The sequence below is a fragment of the Larimichthys crocea genome, chromosome XXI, assembly GCF_000972845.2.
Source record: "Larimichthys crocea isolate SSNF chromosome XXI, L_crocea_2.0, whole genome shotgun sequence".
Taxonomy (NCBI): domain Eukaryota; kingdom Metazoa; phylum Chordata; class Actinopteri; family Sciaenidae; genus Larimichthys; species Larimichthys crocea.
This window is the reverse complement of record NC_040031.1, coordinates 14,991,124-15,007,466: the sequence shown is the minus strand read 5'-3', so window position 1 is coordinate 15,007,466 and position 16,343 is coordinate 14,991,124. Positions and strand designations below refer to the sequence as shown.

Below are 16,343 nucleotides of genomic sequence, written 5' to 3'. Positions count from 1 at the left end.
AGCCATTCATTCGGATAGTGAGCTTGAAGGACAGCTCATTATAAGCACACAACATCTGCACGGACACTGTTTCCCCTTCTCGATCTTTCATCCATGTGTAGTTTTTTAGTAATGTGGCGATTGTCCATTTCAAATTGACATAACAAAGAGAACATTTTCTTCTTTCCTCTCTTTCCTTTGTTGGATTGCTGGGTAAATCCCTTTGACACAGGTCAGTCTGACCCAGCTGATTAATTTCCCCTTGAAAAGCCTCCTCGGTTAATCAATTGGACAGCGAGGGTTCTTTCTTTTAAACAAAGCTAAACATGAAAAGAAGCCCATCAAAAAACAATGATGCAAAGTGCAACTGTGGAAAGACCTGCATTTTTCAAAACACTTATTTGTCGGTTTAAAGCTGCTTTGTGGGCCAGACATGCACTATTATCTGGCTTGTAATGGTACTTGTAACCCTAAAGCAGCAGTGTCTCTAAGCAACCATTAATGTGAAGGCTTAACCAAGGATTTATAACCCCTTGAAAGCAGTGATTAATTTGGTGGAAGAATGTTGGTTATCTTTAAAACCAGCAGAGGAAGCACAGGATTTCTCAAACTGCACTCTAACTTGTCAGGAGTAGGAAAGATCGACACACGTAAGTAATATTCTATGATAATTTGTTAATAAAGAATTTTAAAAAGCCAGACACTGGTTAAGATATGAATTTAATGTTTTAAAGATTTAAAAATATCAAAGCATTTATTATGTTGAAAAAAAACATTGATCCACCTTGACCTTTTTACTTCAATTAAAACATTTCACTATGAGGATTTTGGTTCCTTTATTGAGAGACTATGAGAGACTGTCTATTCAAAATACTTAAAATTTATTAAGTCAGGATACATATTCAGGAATGCAATATTGAATATGAAAAATAAATGAATATATAAATGATTATTGTCATTCTTACCATCATTTATGTGAGATTTTTTTGAATTCCTCATTTTATTCCACTATGATACACTGTGTATTAATGATTCCATAAATAATCAATTTACTTTTGCATCTCACACTACATAATCTCAAATGTTTTGAGTATGATAAGCCTGTAATGGTATTACAAAATAAGGGAATAGTCTGTCGCCCCACTCAGACAGTTCATCATAGCTTTGGCTAGAGCTTTATGTGGGTGTATTTTGTCCCTGTGCTGAAGGAAAAAGGGATTACAAGGGATGAAAATGAAGGCTGTCCACAGATTAAGGTTTGTCTTTTTTGATGAGACAGATCAGTTTGTCTGTTGTTTAAAGGAGACAGAAGCTTTATGAGCTCAGGTCTGCTCAGGTGTTGCAGTTATGAATGAGATGCTGCCCCTGGACACACTCACCACCAACCAAACGGTGGTTAACACTGTGACTGAAGTCACCGTCCTTCTGCTCTTACTACTGCTGCTGCTGCTCTTCACCACCTGGAGCCGAACAAACTGTTCAAATATACCAGGTAAGAGAGAGATTCAGCTTCTGTGTTGTTTATAATAGTGACAGTAAATCTTCATAAATCCAATTCAATTTAGAGCCAAAGTAAATATATTTCTGCATCACAAGTTTTTTGTTGAATAATACAGACTTAAAAGTGCAGTCTCTCAGCTTTAATGTGAGACTCTTCATGTCCAAATTGGACGAAAGGTTTTGGGATTACAGCTCTTTAATATGCAGCTCCCTCTTTTATAAGAGACCAAAATAACTGGACAGTGACTCAAAGGCTGTTTCGTGGACAGATGTGGGCTATTCCTTTATTATTTCTTCATCAATGAAGTAGGTAAAAGGTCTGGAAGTGATTCCAGGTTGTGGTTTGGAACGGCTCATGATCGAAGCATATTATCTGTAAAACATGACAGAGGCCGTGTGTGGCATGGGCATGCATGGCTTCCAGTGGCACTGGGTAACTAGTGTTTTTTGATGATGTGACAAAAGACAGTAGCTGGAATTCTGAAGTGTATAGGGACATACTGTCTGCTCAGATTCAGCCAAATTCAGCAAAATTGACTGGACAGTGCTTCACTATACAGACGAAAAATGACCATTTTTAAGTGACCAAGTCAATCACCTGATCTCAAGCATGCATTTTCACTTGCTGAAGACAAAACTTGATGTAGAAAGACCCACGAAGAAACAACAATGGAAGACAGCTCCAATAAAGGCCTGGCAAAGCATCACAAAGGAGGAAACCCAGCATTTGGTGATGTCCATGACTTCAGGCAATCATTGCCTGCAAAGGATTATCGACAAAATATTGAAAATGAAAGTTTTATTTAGCATCATGTTAATTTGTCCAATTACTTTTGAGCCCCTAAATTAAGGGGGATGTCTATAAAAAATGTGAAGGTGTGCAGAGCCAAAATTATGAAAAATGTGTCACTGTCTGGACCTAACTGTGTTTTCACACTCATACAGAGATTAGAGGATCTATTATGTCTTAAATCATTATCTGTTTCTTTCTGCCAGGTCCTTCCTTCTGGGCAGGACTCGGTCCGATCCTCACATACACCAGATTCATCTGGACTGGGATCGGAACGGCATGTAACTACTATAACAACAAATATGGCAGCATAGTCCGGGTTTGGATTAATGGTGAAGAGACCATCATTCTGAGCAGGCAAGTCATTTAAAAGTTATTACTATATTACAGTTTATCCCGTGAATCTATAATAAGTCAAAGCCTGGCTACTCTTGTAGGTCCTCAGCAGTGTATCATGTTCTGAGGAGTGACCTCTACACAGCCAGATTTGGGAGTAAAGCAGGGTTGGAGTGTATTGGGATGGAAGGGAGGGGTATTATTTTCAACAGTGATGTCCCACTCTGGAAAAAAGCAAGGACGTATTTTTCCAAAGGTGAGCAGTTTCCTTACACAGAGCATATAGAGTCAGAGTATTATTTCACATCTCTTTCTACATGTTTTCACATATCTAACTGCATCATTGTATTTGAATTACCGTACTGTTTCATGGTTCTTTACAGCTCTGACAGGCCCCGGTCTCCAGAGGACTGTGGGAATCTGTGTGCACTCCACAGCCAAACACCTGGACTGCCTGCAGGAGATGACTGACCCCTCCGGACATGTGGACTCGCTCAATCTGCTGAGAGCCATAGTGGTGGACATTTCCAACAGGCTTTTCCTCAGGGTGCCGCTCAATGGTCAGCTGCATCTTCACTGAATAATAGTAAGACAGATGACAATTCCATCTCCTGACTATTGATTTTTTTTGTTCCCCATGATTCAGAAAAGGACTTGCTGATGAAAATCCAAAGCTACTTTGAGACCTGGCAAACAGTTTTAATAAAGCCTGATATATTCTTCAAGATTGGATGGCTGTACGATAAGCACAAGAAAGCGGCGTAAGATCCACAAACATCTCAGTAAGCCAACATTTGGCTTGTGATTTCATCAGCTTGATGTTTGCGTTGCTTTTTCTGCCAACAGCCAGGAGCTGCAAGACGTGATGGAGAGCCTTCTTGAAATTAAAAGAAAGATTATAAATGAGTCTGAGAAGTTGGATGATGATTTTGACTTTGCAACAGAGCTCATATTTGCTCAGGTTTGTCTATACTCCTTGCGTCACAGAGTTTGTGTCATGTATTTTCTGCGTTCTGCATACCTCACGTTTTCGCTTGATGAATGCAGAATGTCGGCGAGCTTTCAGCAGATAACGTCAGGCAGTGCGTGCTGGAGATGGTGATTGCAGCACCTGACACACTTTCCATCAGCCTCTTCTTCATGCTGATGCTGCTGAAACAAAACCCAGACGTAGAGTTGAGGATAGTGGAGGAGATGGACGCTGTCTTGAGTAAGTATATTTGTAAAACTGTAATCTCAGTTTTACTCTATGACGGCTGGAAATCATTCCAAGAATTCTTGAATTTTTATTTCCAGGTCAGAAAGGTGCTGAAAACATCAATTATCAAAGCCTGAAAGTGCTGGAGAGTTTTATCAATGAGTCTATGAGGTTTCATCCCGTGGTTGATTTCACAATGCGAAAAGCTCTGGAGGATGACATCATCGAAGGCACTAAAATTACAAAAGGGACCAACATCATTCTCAACATTGGTCTCATGCATAAATCAGAATTTTTCCCAAAACCCAAAGAGTTCAGCCTGAGCAACTTTCACAAAACAGTAAGTTGTGCAACAATATGTGACTCTAAAAGCAAAGCCTCCTCCAGCAGTTTAGTCTTTACCTCCTCTGTTTGGTAGGTTCCCAGTCGTTTCTTCCAGCCCTTCGGCTGTGGGCCTCGTTCCTGCGTGGGAAAACACATCGCCATGGTGATGATGAAGGCCATCCTTGTCACTCTGTTGTCTCGTTATACTGTGTGCCCTCGCCAAGGCTGCACCCTCAACAGCATCAGGCAGACCAACAACCTGTCGCAGCAGCCCGTGGAGGACGAGCACAGCCTGGCCATGCGCTTTATCCCTCGGACGACACAACCTCCACACAATCTGGACTGAGACATTCAGTGCAATCCTAAGTATTGAACATGGTGAAGAATGTAGCTGATGAATAGGATCTAATATCCCCTCACTAAAATTATACAAATGTGACCCATGACCTCTGGTATTCTGGGTTTTCATAGTGTATTTCTGAGTCTGCTTCAAAGAGCAAACAAACAATAAATTTGTGATGTTGCAGCGGATGTTTTGTCCACTTTGACATCACTGACCTCTGGCGAATATGTCTGAAAGTTGGAGCAGTGGCAGAATGATTTACTGACCCATAGAAAGCAATATGGAAACCCAGGGCAGATACAGACTACAACTTGAGAGGTCACAAATTATTTTTTAGAAATAATAACATGGTGCCAACTTGTTTAAAACCTGGACTGAGACAAAGAGCTCCAGTTACATGTTTAATACTGTTGATATTTTACACACGGTACTGTTTCTTTAGAGATTATTGTGTTAAACATTATCAGTGTTATCAGTCATATGGTAAAGGAAGTAGTGTTAGACATAAACGTCATGTTAAAATTTCAGCACACACGGGAAATGTGAAATATTGGTATGCTGTAAATCCAATTCTAATCGCATATATATTAAATCTCTAGAAAAAAAAAGGTTATGTTAAGGTAAAAATAGTTTATTTTTAAAGGTCTCGGTGAAAGAAAACAATGACACAGGCATTAAATCAAATGTTACTAATATTGTGTGATGTTTGCTCAAAGTAAATTCTCATTCAATAAATAAATGTGATGTATTTTTAAAATATCAGGAGAGAATCATTTTCTTTGCTTCAAGTCCAACACATTTATTTCACAGCTATCACAGGTCTAAACCAGCATCTATTTCATGAATAATCGATGAGTCAAAATCAAGTGAGTGACATGTGTTGAATTTATTTACAAGTTAGCAGAATGTAGTGACAGGCACTCTAAGAAACAATGATTTCCTCTGTACCACAGGCACAAATCAAACACGCCACCTTGGCATTAGAACATAAGGCGTTAGGTCAGAGTTTAGACACATTTGTTAGTGTCACACTGTCAAATTAGGACACATGCAAAACACAAACAAAAAAAAGAAAAGAACAAAAAGTAAACTTTCCCTTCAGCTGTGACAAATCAAATCTGGCACACCAAGTTCAAACAGTACATGAAGCACAATGATTTATTTTTTTCTTTCAGAGAAATTAATATAAAATGTTTTCTGTAAGAATATAAATCCAATAAATATGTTTTTAATACTGCATTGATACAAAAATATAATAATCAAAGACCACTGAAATCCACCTCTCACCAAACCAGAAACATGAGTGCATAGATAATCATATCACACAGAAGGCAGCGTCTGCAAAACATGAGAGAGAAGTGAGGCACTCCTCGTCACGATGATGGACAACACGGACATCGCAGAGCGAGATGTTCAATGCTACATTTAAGACAAAATACTCTCAACACAGATGTAACAAATATGTGTAACTGCAGCAGTTGGAGGTTTATGTCAGTATAATGTAATCCTTCACACGAGCAGCTTTCTGTAAATATTAAATTCAGTATTTTAAAGTACATACTAGAAACAATCTTCTCTGTGCGTCTCACAAAACACAGAATAAATAACACCAGCAAGAATTTGTGTTATTCTCTCAATTTCAATCAGTATTGCTTCAATCAGTATTGATGAACTTGAAAATAACAACAAAATGTAGGTAATAAGATCAATAAAATGTTTGTCTGGTGAGTTTCATTATCGTTCAAACTGAGAAAATGCAGCTGAAAAAATGATGTCACACAATTAAAAGCAGGACACAATCTCTCTTGTTATTTAGCATGCAGACCTAGGACACAAAAAAAACAACGTATGATTTTACCTCTACACCAAGAATATCTTACTTAGTTTTCATTTTAATTACAAAGAAATGTTCAATCCATTTAAATTTTCAAGTCATCGTGGAGCCCTGTCATCATTTTAAGACATAAGTGTTATTCTGAAACGTCACTCAGAGGGTAAAAACACAATCCTTTGGCCCTGAGGTTATTGACCAGCCAAACAACTGTGATGCTGTTAATTATCCCACAAATTCAACTGTTAAAACTGGACAAACCCAAAATATATCCTACTTTGTGATAGTGGAAGAGATGGTAAACAATGTAATATAAAGATGTGACTGCACAACATCAGATGCTCTGCACTGTCTCCTGTTTTGTTCTGCATTACTGCTCTGTGTACCTTCCTTGTCAGTGGTTGAGGGTTCAGGCGGTCATGCTGCTCAGTGCTGTCAGTGAAGGTGTTGCAGTCGCGGGGTGGGTCAGTGCTCCTGTAAAGCTCTCTGGCAGTAGTACATCAGGCAGTCGGGCAGATCGGGGACTGGAGAGCGCAGCCACACAGCCAGCGTTCCCGCATGCACACGACAGTGCATCAAACACGGCTGATCCTGGAGGAGCCTGCAGGCTACAATACCTTCCAAACCTGCAGGGAAAATGGATAAAGGAAATCTGAGGATACATGTAGCGGCATGTGTTTCTAAAACCAACGTACGTTTCATATATATCCATTTTTCTAGTGAGACAGAAACGTGTGTGGGCGAGTTTCCTGCCTAAAAATAAATGTATGTTCACCTATGATTTCCACGATATGCAACTGAAGTTTCTTCTTCAGCACATTCAGCGTTGCTGCGAGAGATTCCTGGCCTTCATTTATCAGCGTCAGGTTCTGCTTTGTATCGTGAGAAAAGGCCAGCCACATTGTCCCGTACTCCTCCGTGGACAGAGTCAAAGGTCTGACGGAAACATGTGAAATTAAAGTAAGCAACTGATCGTCTTTGTACAGCCATATAAAAAAAAAGAAAACATTTCACCTGATGAAGCTGGTTAGAGGCAGTTTGTACGAGAACAGTGCTGACTGAGGTGTCCCAACAGGTAACTGGTAAGATACCATCCCACCCACTTCAACATGCACTGAAGGCCTCTTCACAGACAGTGAATACTGACACACGGCTACACTCTGGCTTCCCACCTCCTGCACTGGACTACCACACACACCCGATACCTGAAATAAACGACAAGAAAATTCAACATTAAAGCAAAAGGAGCATGTAAGACTTCACTAATTAGTTCCTGCTCAATAATTACTGTACCTCAAGATCATCCGAGTCGAGCTCTAGTAGTATCTGTTGAATGTCAGAGTCAGAGGAGTTGTAAATGAAAACAACGAGCACTAAAGAATCCTTTTGCTGCACGTGACAGGCTGAGAGATCCAGGCTTTGGTTGGAGCACAGAGGTGTGATTTCTGAGTGGGAAAATCCAGAGAGCTCTGCAGGAAGATGAGAACTGAGGCACAAGTCTTTAGGTTTGTCTGGGTCCTCGTGTGGAGTAGGATCAGCTGCTACAGCAACACTGAGATCCCTAATGAGAGAAGGGTTACTTCCCTTTGTGTCAGTTAACTCAACATCACAGGTGCCGTTTGCGGTCGTGAGGCTCTGAGAGAGTTGAGATGTCTGTGTGGGTGAAGATACAGCTAGCTCTGAGGAGATGTTTGCGTCCAGGAGGTTGTCACACAGCAAGTTATCCACTGTGCTCGGAGCAGAGACCAGGGAGTTGGATATTTGCTCGCTGGCACCCGAAGACGAGCTCGGACTTTTGGCTTTTCTTCTGAATCGCTGGGGTGCCGACTCAGATTTTCCCATCTGTTAAAAAGAAAAGTTTATCACATATTGCATATTTACTTTATGTTTTGCAGAAATAGATTACTGAAACAGCTCTCACCAGGCACACAGAGCTTTGGGAGCTCAGGCCCACAAACAGTGAAGAGGCCAGCTGCTGTTTCTCTTGTGTAGGCTCCGGGGTTGGTACTGGAGTAGGAGTTTGGCTGTGTGAGCTGTCAGCCTCTGCCTGCTGGCTCGGTGACCGGAAGGGGCTGGGAACCTCAACCTGGGCGGTCTCCTCTACAGGTTCCCTCTGTGCCAGGTAGCCCTCCTTGCCCCAAACCCTCTTCACGCCATCCAGCTTTAGAGTCGTAGAGCTGAAACAAAGATTTAAAAAGTATGTGTTTGGGTGTAAAACTTTAATTCAGACAGCATTAAGTGTGCACAGTGTGTCCACATACCCTCCTTTGTGTGAGAGGTCGGTGCTATCCCCTGACAGACCAGAGCTCATGGACAACAGTGTAGGAGACTGTCTGTCTGCGATGCTGCAGGAGGATATGCTGATGGGCAGGGACAGGCCGTATGGCTCCAGGCTCAATGCTGAGGCAGACGTCACAGTCAAAAACAAACCAAAAACAAAGCAGTGCTACTAAATCTGCCAACATCTAATATGTTTTTACCTTTTGCCTGAGCTAGTTCCTCCTGCCGTTGATGGGGAGGTTTGTATGGAGCGGCTCCGGCAGCCAACGCCTCAGACACAAATCCGTCAAGAAATGACAGAGAGGAATCCACCTGGGAACCAACAGCAAGTTTAAACTTCTCCTTTACTGTCGATGAGAATATGATAGTGGATGTGAGACTTCTGCTGTAATGTTCTGTGGTAATCCCAACCCATTTAACTTTTCTAGACATGCTCCAACAGCTGCTACTATAACAAATAAAATGATGAGCCGCGTTATTTCGGTAATTGGTGTTGTCATGGAGGGCAAGCGTGTGCAGGTTTTGCTTCCATCCCTCAGATCATGAACACTTAATCTGCCAGAAACAACCACAAAGTGACCTGACAATGACACAATGCTGTATCGTATCGTAGTATGTCTGTGTGTATGTTACCTCAAGGGGTTCCAGGCCGGCGTCTCGAGGTACAACCCTGGCTCGTAGTTCAGAGTCTTGGCTGAGGTGCTGCAGCTCCTGAGCCCTTTGTCTTAGTACTGTGTCCAGCGAGCTGCTGTACGCTTCAGAAACTTCCTGAGCCACAGAAACACCTGCTGCGCCCTCACACAGCTTGGTCATTGTCATCAGGACCCAGGTCTTGGTTTCACTGCTGGTGTTCTTTGTGTCCAACAGTTTGGACAGCAGCCTCATGACCGTGGATGGTTGAAGTTCAGCCCTCAAGTGGGAATATTCGCCGAGGACCTGTGCACGGCAGAGAATGAACAAAACCTCAGTGTATTCAGCATACTATGCAGTGAATGTATGCATGTATATTTTAAAAGGACAGAAAAGAAGAGTACTGTCATCAAATGTTTATTTTGGATTTGTATTTTCATCTCCTCTTATACTTCACTGTTATTTTTCAAGCCAGCAAACCAAACCTTGTGTTCCTTTTCCTTCTCCTGTTTCTTGTTCTCATCACTATTACATAAGAATTATACAAACTGCTCACGGTGCACACAGCACTCACCCAGCTGATGACTTGGAGGAAGCGCTGTGGCAGTTTGCCAGGCTCTCCTTGCAACAAAGACACATATGAATCCACAGCAAACAGCCTCAGCTTCCTGTCTTCCTCCACGCTGTCAAACCCTGGGCCATTAAAGAGAACGGACTATTACATAATGAACACGACAGAATAAGTTTGTGGTGTGTAGGCGTGTGTGTGTTTTTATCTCACCCTCAGACAGCAGTTTAAGGAAACTGTTTGGGATGTCAGGCTGCATCATGTCTCCACCCACTGAAAACACGGTGTTCATGGTCTCAATGAACCATTCGTTGTCTGGTGCATATGTATAGATGGTTTATAGGAAAAATAATCAACACAATCAATAGGAGCAAACACAGTATGAGGTGTAACATTTAGGCGGCTCGGTTTACAGAATATGCCAGAAATAAAATATGATATTTATAAGTATGTTTTCTTAGAACTTTGATTTAAATGTTGTGTTTAGCTTTAGGACAGAGAAACCGAGAGGTTCAGCTGCTCACCAGGTTTTAACACGATTAGTGTCGATAACAGAGTTATCATTTAAGACTCGAACCACGAGTATAAGTGCATAAGATAAAAATAGTGTCTCAAATCATGCTTTCTAACACGTATTTATTTGTCAAAACCAATAGGCTTGTTTGTCAAGGTTGTGATCTTCCAATTTTATAGAAAACAAAACTTATAAACTTATAAAATAATTGCCTCTTTGGTCTGTTTATGCTCAGTGAAAAGCTGCAACAAAGAAGTACAGTAAGTTTCAAGTAATGTAATACTTTGCCACGGTAAAAGGTTGAAAAATATTTAGAGTTATATAGGTGGTGATGTAGTGGGTGGGATTTTAAGCAGCTGATTCTTCTGAGATCGGTGAAATAATGCAGTTTGTGACTTATAGCTCAATTATCTGACTACGGCTCATTTTTATAATGGTTTTCCAAAGTTTGCCACCAACACGGCTCCTGCTCATAGTATGATCAACATAGATGGAAGGATATTTTTCCGCCAGTTCTGCCACCTTCCCCACCAGGTCAATGGTGGTGTAATCATCTGTGCTGACACGCAGAAAATCCAGCATCTTCTCAACGATGACTGTGACATTCTGGGCGTTAGTAATCCTAAAGAGCAACTCCAGCGTCTACAAGAAAACAGAAAAAAAAAGCCCATACTGCTGTAAACCTATATATGACACCAAAATACTACAAAGCCTGCGATAGTATCTGCCTCACCTCACGCTTGATGATGAGGTCGGGGTGATCGAGACACTCTATGATGGTCATCTGATGCTGCAGGGCCAGTTTAGGATCCTGCTGGACCACGTAGGTGAGGGCCTTCAAGCCTGCAGTGACATCAAATAAATCGATTTAATACAGTGTATATCTGAAAGTATTTAATTTAAAAGGTTTTCTTAAACTTACCAAGATATTTCAGATTAATCTTTGGTGACAGAACAAAGTTGCCAATGCACTTTGCAGCTTTTTCCAAAAGATCAGACTTGGGATGAATTGTGTAAATACATTTCACACACTCGTATAATATTGCTGAAAATAAAGACAGAGTTTAAGAATGTGAAATTATGTCAAACAAGCACAATCACAAAACACGGTACTTTAAATTCAATATACCATAGGTGATGTTATGATTCATCTCCGCTCTTCGTAAAGACTCGTCGAGGACATCGTACATGATTTCACTTGTGCTGTCAAACAAAGGACACACTCACAACTTGCAGGGATTGAGCACAGAGCACGATGGACGATGTAAGCAATAATTACCTCTGGTCATTTTTCCCAAGTACAGACAGTATTCTGAGAAGCTGAATTTGCAGCCATGGAGCAGGGACGCTATGATAGTTAAAATCCATGGGCAGTTTTCCTCCCACCACTTGCTTCAGTATGGTGACAAAACTGGCCGTCAGGTCCTTATAACCTTCTGGATTCTCCTATAACAAAAGAAAATATGTGACACGATTAAAATACACCAAAGTAAACCAAACTAAGATGTGTGGATGATGTTTTTGCAATAAACAAAGTCGTAACATGATAAATAATTACAGAGTCTAAAAAACAAATTACCTGGATCATCTGTAAGTAGATGTGGAGTGAAGCTGTCATGACACCAGGATCCTTGTCGCACAGAGCTTTACGAAACTTGTTATGGATGTGTTGAACTTGATTTGGTGCTATTAGGTAGAATTTATACAGCGCTAGGACTGCTTTCCTCCGAATGATTTCTCTGCAAAATGTGTAACAAGAAATCCTTAAAAACCACAATATTCAAGCTGATTGTCCATCATAAGAATGAACACACTTCACAGGCTTACAGGAGACTAATCAACTGCAAAGGCAAAGAGCATTTCTTACTTTTGGTGGTTAAGTTTCTCCTCGACTAAAGGAAGGATTGCAGGAATCATATCTTTGGGAAACATCTGGCTGACAACTGTTAGAGCCATGCACACTTCAATAAGGTTTGTGCTCTGCAGATCCTGAAAAGACACAAAAATATATCAACATCCCTTCTTCAGACACCAGATGACAAACACTGTGAATACACGACACCCACCTTTAATACGGTGTTCACAAGGAGAAGAAGCAGCTCGTGACTTTCATTCAGAAATAAAGACACAGCCAGATATCCTGAAAATCAAACACACAAGTTGTTGTGATGACAAATTGTGTTAGACTAAGTAAGTATTGCAGGACCTCTGAGTAAAGACACTGAGGAATGAGTCAACTTTTCAATTAGTTACAACATACCGACTCTTTTCTCCAGAGCAGTGCCTTGTTGAGCCAGTTTGATGGCATGAATGTAGCTGAACGAAGCCTCATAGCCGAGCATTTCACAGTAGATTGCTCTCACCATGAGCTCCTTCATCTGCCTCTGGAGGAAGAAACCAACACATCAATAATTACAGGTATCACTGAGCGAGATTTAAATAATCTGAGACCAAATTTGGAGAAAAAAAAAAGGAGAATCGTACCATGGAGGTGTTTGGGGAGGACACCTGTTCTTTGATAGATGCCAGTTCACGTTGAATAAGTTTTTCCTCCTCCTGAACAAAAGATTCACATTTAAAATAAAAATAAAATTAAATACAGAGACTGCTAAAGTTGGCACCACCATGCGCTGTTCATGTCAGATTAAAAAAAAAGACCCTACTTCAGTCCATATCAGGAAGTTCATGTAGTATATAAACTTTCACAGAGAAAGCTCCCAAAGTACTTTACAAGAGTAAAACGTTTTAAATGAAAGCACAGAACAATATAAAGATGCAAAGAATAAAACAGAAGCATCAACATAGCATTAAAACACGAGACAGCAGGCAAGAGAGTCCGTTTGAATAAATGGGTTTTGAGCTAAAGGCCTCAACAGTTTACAGGAAGAGTGTTTGTGAATGCAACATCTCTAATGTCTGAGGTTATCACAAGGACATGAACGCACCATTTTAAAATGATCACAGTTTTTTTTGCATGTGTCTTAACACATAATAATAATATTATAATAATACTTATTTAAAAGCGCTTTTCAAGGTACTCAAAGACACTTTACATAAGAAGAACATCAAATAATCAAAACAATATGAGATAGTACACTAAAAACACAATGAAAAAAACTGACAAAGACCAGACAGAGAGACACATCCATCCATTATCTGTAACCACTTCATCCTCATCAGGGTCGCAGGAGGGGACTGGAGCCTTATCCCAGCTGAATTTGGGCAAGAGACAAACAACCATACACACCTACAGACAATTCAGAGTCACAGATTAACCTATTAAGTGTATTTGGACTGTGGGAGGAGTACCCGGAGAGAACCCACGCAGACATGGGAAGAACGTACAAACTCCTCATAGAAAGGAGAACCAGGAGTGAGGTGACAGTGCTAACCACTGCACCACCGTGCCGCCCACATTTTAAAATCCTTGCCTATTACTTTATTTTAGATCTGATTTTAAGATTCTACTTTTAGTTTTTTTTTTTTCCAAATAGCTGAACGTCCTGGCACTGACCTATGTTTTTGACATAACACATATGTATGTACCAAGCAGGTAGTTACTGTGTCTCTGGATCAGTCTGGATCTGAGGCACCTCGGTACACGTTTAAAACAATAAAAACTTAAGACATATCTTTTTTTTAGCCTGGCTTTTATTTAAGGCTGCTGAGCTTTAAATAATAATAATTATTTATTATTTATTTTGCTGAGCTTTTAAGTCTGGATTATCTTACCTTCCACCTCTTATCTCCTGTGTTTATTCACCTTACAGGTTTTTATTTACTTTTAACATTTCATTGGTTTCAATGGTGCAATAGTTTATTTATTACAGCATTTAATAACTGCATGGTCTCATTTTATTTATGCTTTATTAATGTTGTCTGTTTCTGCTTATTTATGCACTTTGAGCTGCATGCAAATAAATAAATAAAGTTAGTCTTTTAGGACTTAAAGTTAGCACGGCACTGCTCGGTATGCTTCGCATAAAGCGGGTTAAACATTGACACACACACACGCATCTCGTGTCTCCGGTGTCTGAGCTCACACTCACATGTTTGGACGTCAGCTCGGTGATGCCTCTGATGAGGTTTCCCAGTTTGGAGGTGGAGGACAGCTTCGCAGACCCGGGCTGAGAGTCTAGAGACAGGAGGCTCGGCAGAGCTGTCAGGGTCTTCTCCACCACGTCGCTCATTTTTAAGGATCGACCGCGAGGCTTTCTTCTTCCACAGCACGCGAGTTAAATCACCTGTCCATCCCAGCTGAGGCTCTGACACGCAGAGTCAGTGGAAATCACCTGTGAGGACACCTGGAGACGTCACAGCAGGTGAGACAGCAGCCTGACAGTCGGCCATTGTTTTGATTCAGCAGACTGACTCCAGGCTGGTTTGGTGACGTCACGTCCGCTTGTGCTTTGGAGAAACTTTATTAGCAACCTTGAACAAAAACAGTGGTGATGGGAAATCCGGCTCTTTTTAGTGAGTCGGATCATTTGGCTCAGCTCACCAAGGAGAGCCGGCTCTTTCGGCTCCCAAGTGGCTCTTCATTTTACCTTTTATAATTCAGGCAAATTTAGCGCTGTTTTTACTTGTGATTTGTATTTGAACGCATATATCACCTGCATTTCAATAATTTGCTCTAGCCAACTGCATTTACAGTTGTAAAATCCCTTGTAACTCCCTGAAACCGTCCAATGAATGCACTAACTTGCTTGAAAGACCACTCTGCTACACAAAGCAGATAGAAACGCCTATAAAAACCTAAGCATAGACATTTAAAAAAAAGGACATCTATTGACATTTTATTTTTTTATATATAAAACACACACACACACACACACACACACACACACACACACAATGTGCATTGTTAATGCCCACCACTGACATCTGGACGAATAAAACCAAAATGTTTTTGGTATAGTGTAAAAAATAATATATTTTTGCACACGGACGGCCGGGAGCCGGCTCCCATCGTTCACTTAAAAGAGCCGGCTCTTTGAACCGGCTCGTTCGCCTCCGACACATCACTAAAAAACAGTGGCTGCCAGGTGTAAAAGGCTCTGCGTGCTGACAGGGAGCTATATAACTATATAACAACACTCATACATCTCACCTCCTGCAAGAGACTGCGGAGGCCACAAACAGCTGCTACTCCCACCATGTAAGAGGCTCTACCACATTCATCCCCACAGCTATCACACTCTTTAACTTGTGTGACTTAATCACTTTTTTCAATATATTTCTTATTTATAATCGATTTTCTCCATGCATGCTGCTGCAAAGCTGCTTCAAGTGAAATTTTCTCCATGCATGCTGCTGCAAAGCTGCTTCAAGTGAATCTTATCTTATTTTACTGCTAAGAGTAGACTAGAAAAGAGACTTTTTTTCTCTCTTGAATTGAATTCTTAATAGCAGAGTGTATGAGTACAGGGTTCATCATACATTTCAAAATCTTGGCATAAACATATTATGACGTGTCACAGAGGAAAAATAAAACAGGAGAATCAAGTATGAAAGAAGAAAAAATAAATAAATATGAGGGAAATTCAGTCCACAGAAGAAAGAAAGGAGCTGTGCTGTATTTAACTTAACCTAACTCAACTTTATTTATTTATAGCAGCTTTCATACAGAATTGGAGCCCGAAGAAATAGACAACAGTTCTTAAGGTAAGAGAGCAGTTGCATGAAAAACTAGAGATTAGAAGAAAAGAAAAAAAGCATAAAACTACAACAATGAAACAAATAAGAAGAAAAATTAAGCATAATTTAAGAACAGTTGCAGTAAAAGTAGATAAGACCTGTACAGTGAATAAGCACCAGAGATAAAATTAACAGGGAGTGATCAGGACCCAAAAACTCACCTCACCAAAATTCTTTGTGGAGGTTCTGGGGACAACTAGGAGTCCAGATGCCGAGGATCTGAGGGACCTGCTTGGTGCATACTTTTGTAGCATGTAGGTCAAGGTAGGTCGGTGCCAGACCATTCAGTGTTTTAAAAACCAATAAGAATCTTAAAATCAATTCTAAAACTAACAGGTAACCAGTGCAAGGCT

General features: G+C 40.6%; 2 protein-coding genes across 3 annotated transcripts; one reads left to right on the top strand and one right to left on the bottom strand.

Moving 5' to 3' along the window:
• The first annotated feature begins 506 nt into the window (after nucleotides 1-506).
• Nucleotides 507-5,541, top strand: cyp19a1b (cytochrome P450, family 19, subfamily A, polypeptide 1b). 2 transcript variants are annotated; one of them, XM_010748143.3, is made up of 10 exons: nucleotides 553-629; nucleotides 1,282-1,471; nucleotides 2,476-2,626; nucleotides 2,707-2,861; nucleotides 2,989-3,165; nucleotides 3,252-3,366; nucleotides 3,452-3,566; nucleotides 3,653-3,815; nucleotides 3,902-4,143; nucleotides 4,222-5,541. In XM_010748143.3, the coding sequence occupies exons 2-10, from the start codon at nucleotides 1,327-1,329 to the stop codon at nucleotides 4,471-4,473; spliced, it is 1,515 nt and encodes a 504-aa protein (XP_010746445.3). In that variant the 5' UTR covers nucleotides 553-629; nucleotides 1,282-1,326; the 3' UTR covers nucleotides 4,474-5,541. The 2 variants fall into 2 exon arrangements, with proteins under 2 accessions (XP_019130613.2, XP_010746445.3); XM_019275068.2 differs by lacking the exon at nucleotides 1,282-1,471 and having other exon boundaries at nucleotides 507-629.
• On the bottom strand, nucleotides 5,328-14,681 carry ap4e1 (adaptor related protein complex 4 subunit epsilon 1). The gene is made up of 21 exons (XM_010748153.3): nucleotides 14,343-14,681; nucleotides 12,778-12,849; nucleotides 12,554-12,677; nucleotides 12,360-12,433; nucleotides 12,161-12,282; nucleotides 11,873-12,032; nucleotides 11,573-11,739; nucleotides 11,423-11,496; nucleotides 11,216-11,338; nucleotides 11,027-11,136; nucleotides 10,796-10,935; nucleotides 9,993-10,105; nucleotides 9,786-9,904; nucleotides 9,215-9,517; nucleotides 8,782-8,893; nucleotides 8,563-8,701; nucleotides 8,223-8,478; nucleotides 7,595-8,143; nucleotides 7,316-7,506; nucleotides 7,077-7,237; nucleotides 5,328-6,927 (listed from the first exon to the last, which is right to left on the bottom strand). Exons 1-21 carry the CDS (start codon nucleotides 14,481-14,483, stop codon nucleotides 6,767-6,769), a joined length of 3,411 nt encoding a protein of 1,136 aa, XP_010746455.3. The 5' UTR covers nucleotides 14,484-14,681; the 3' UTR covers nucleotides 5,328-6,766.
• Between the last annotated feature and the right edge of the window lie 1,662 nt (nucleotides 14,682-16,343).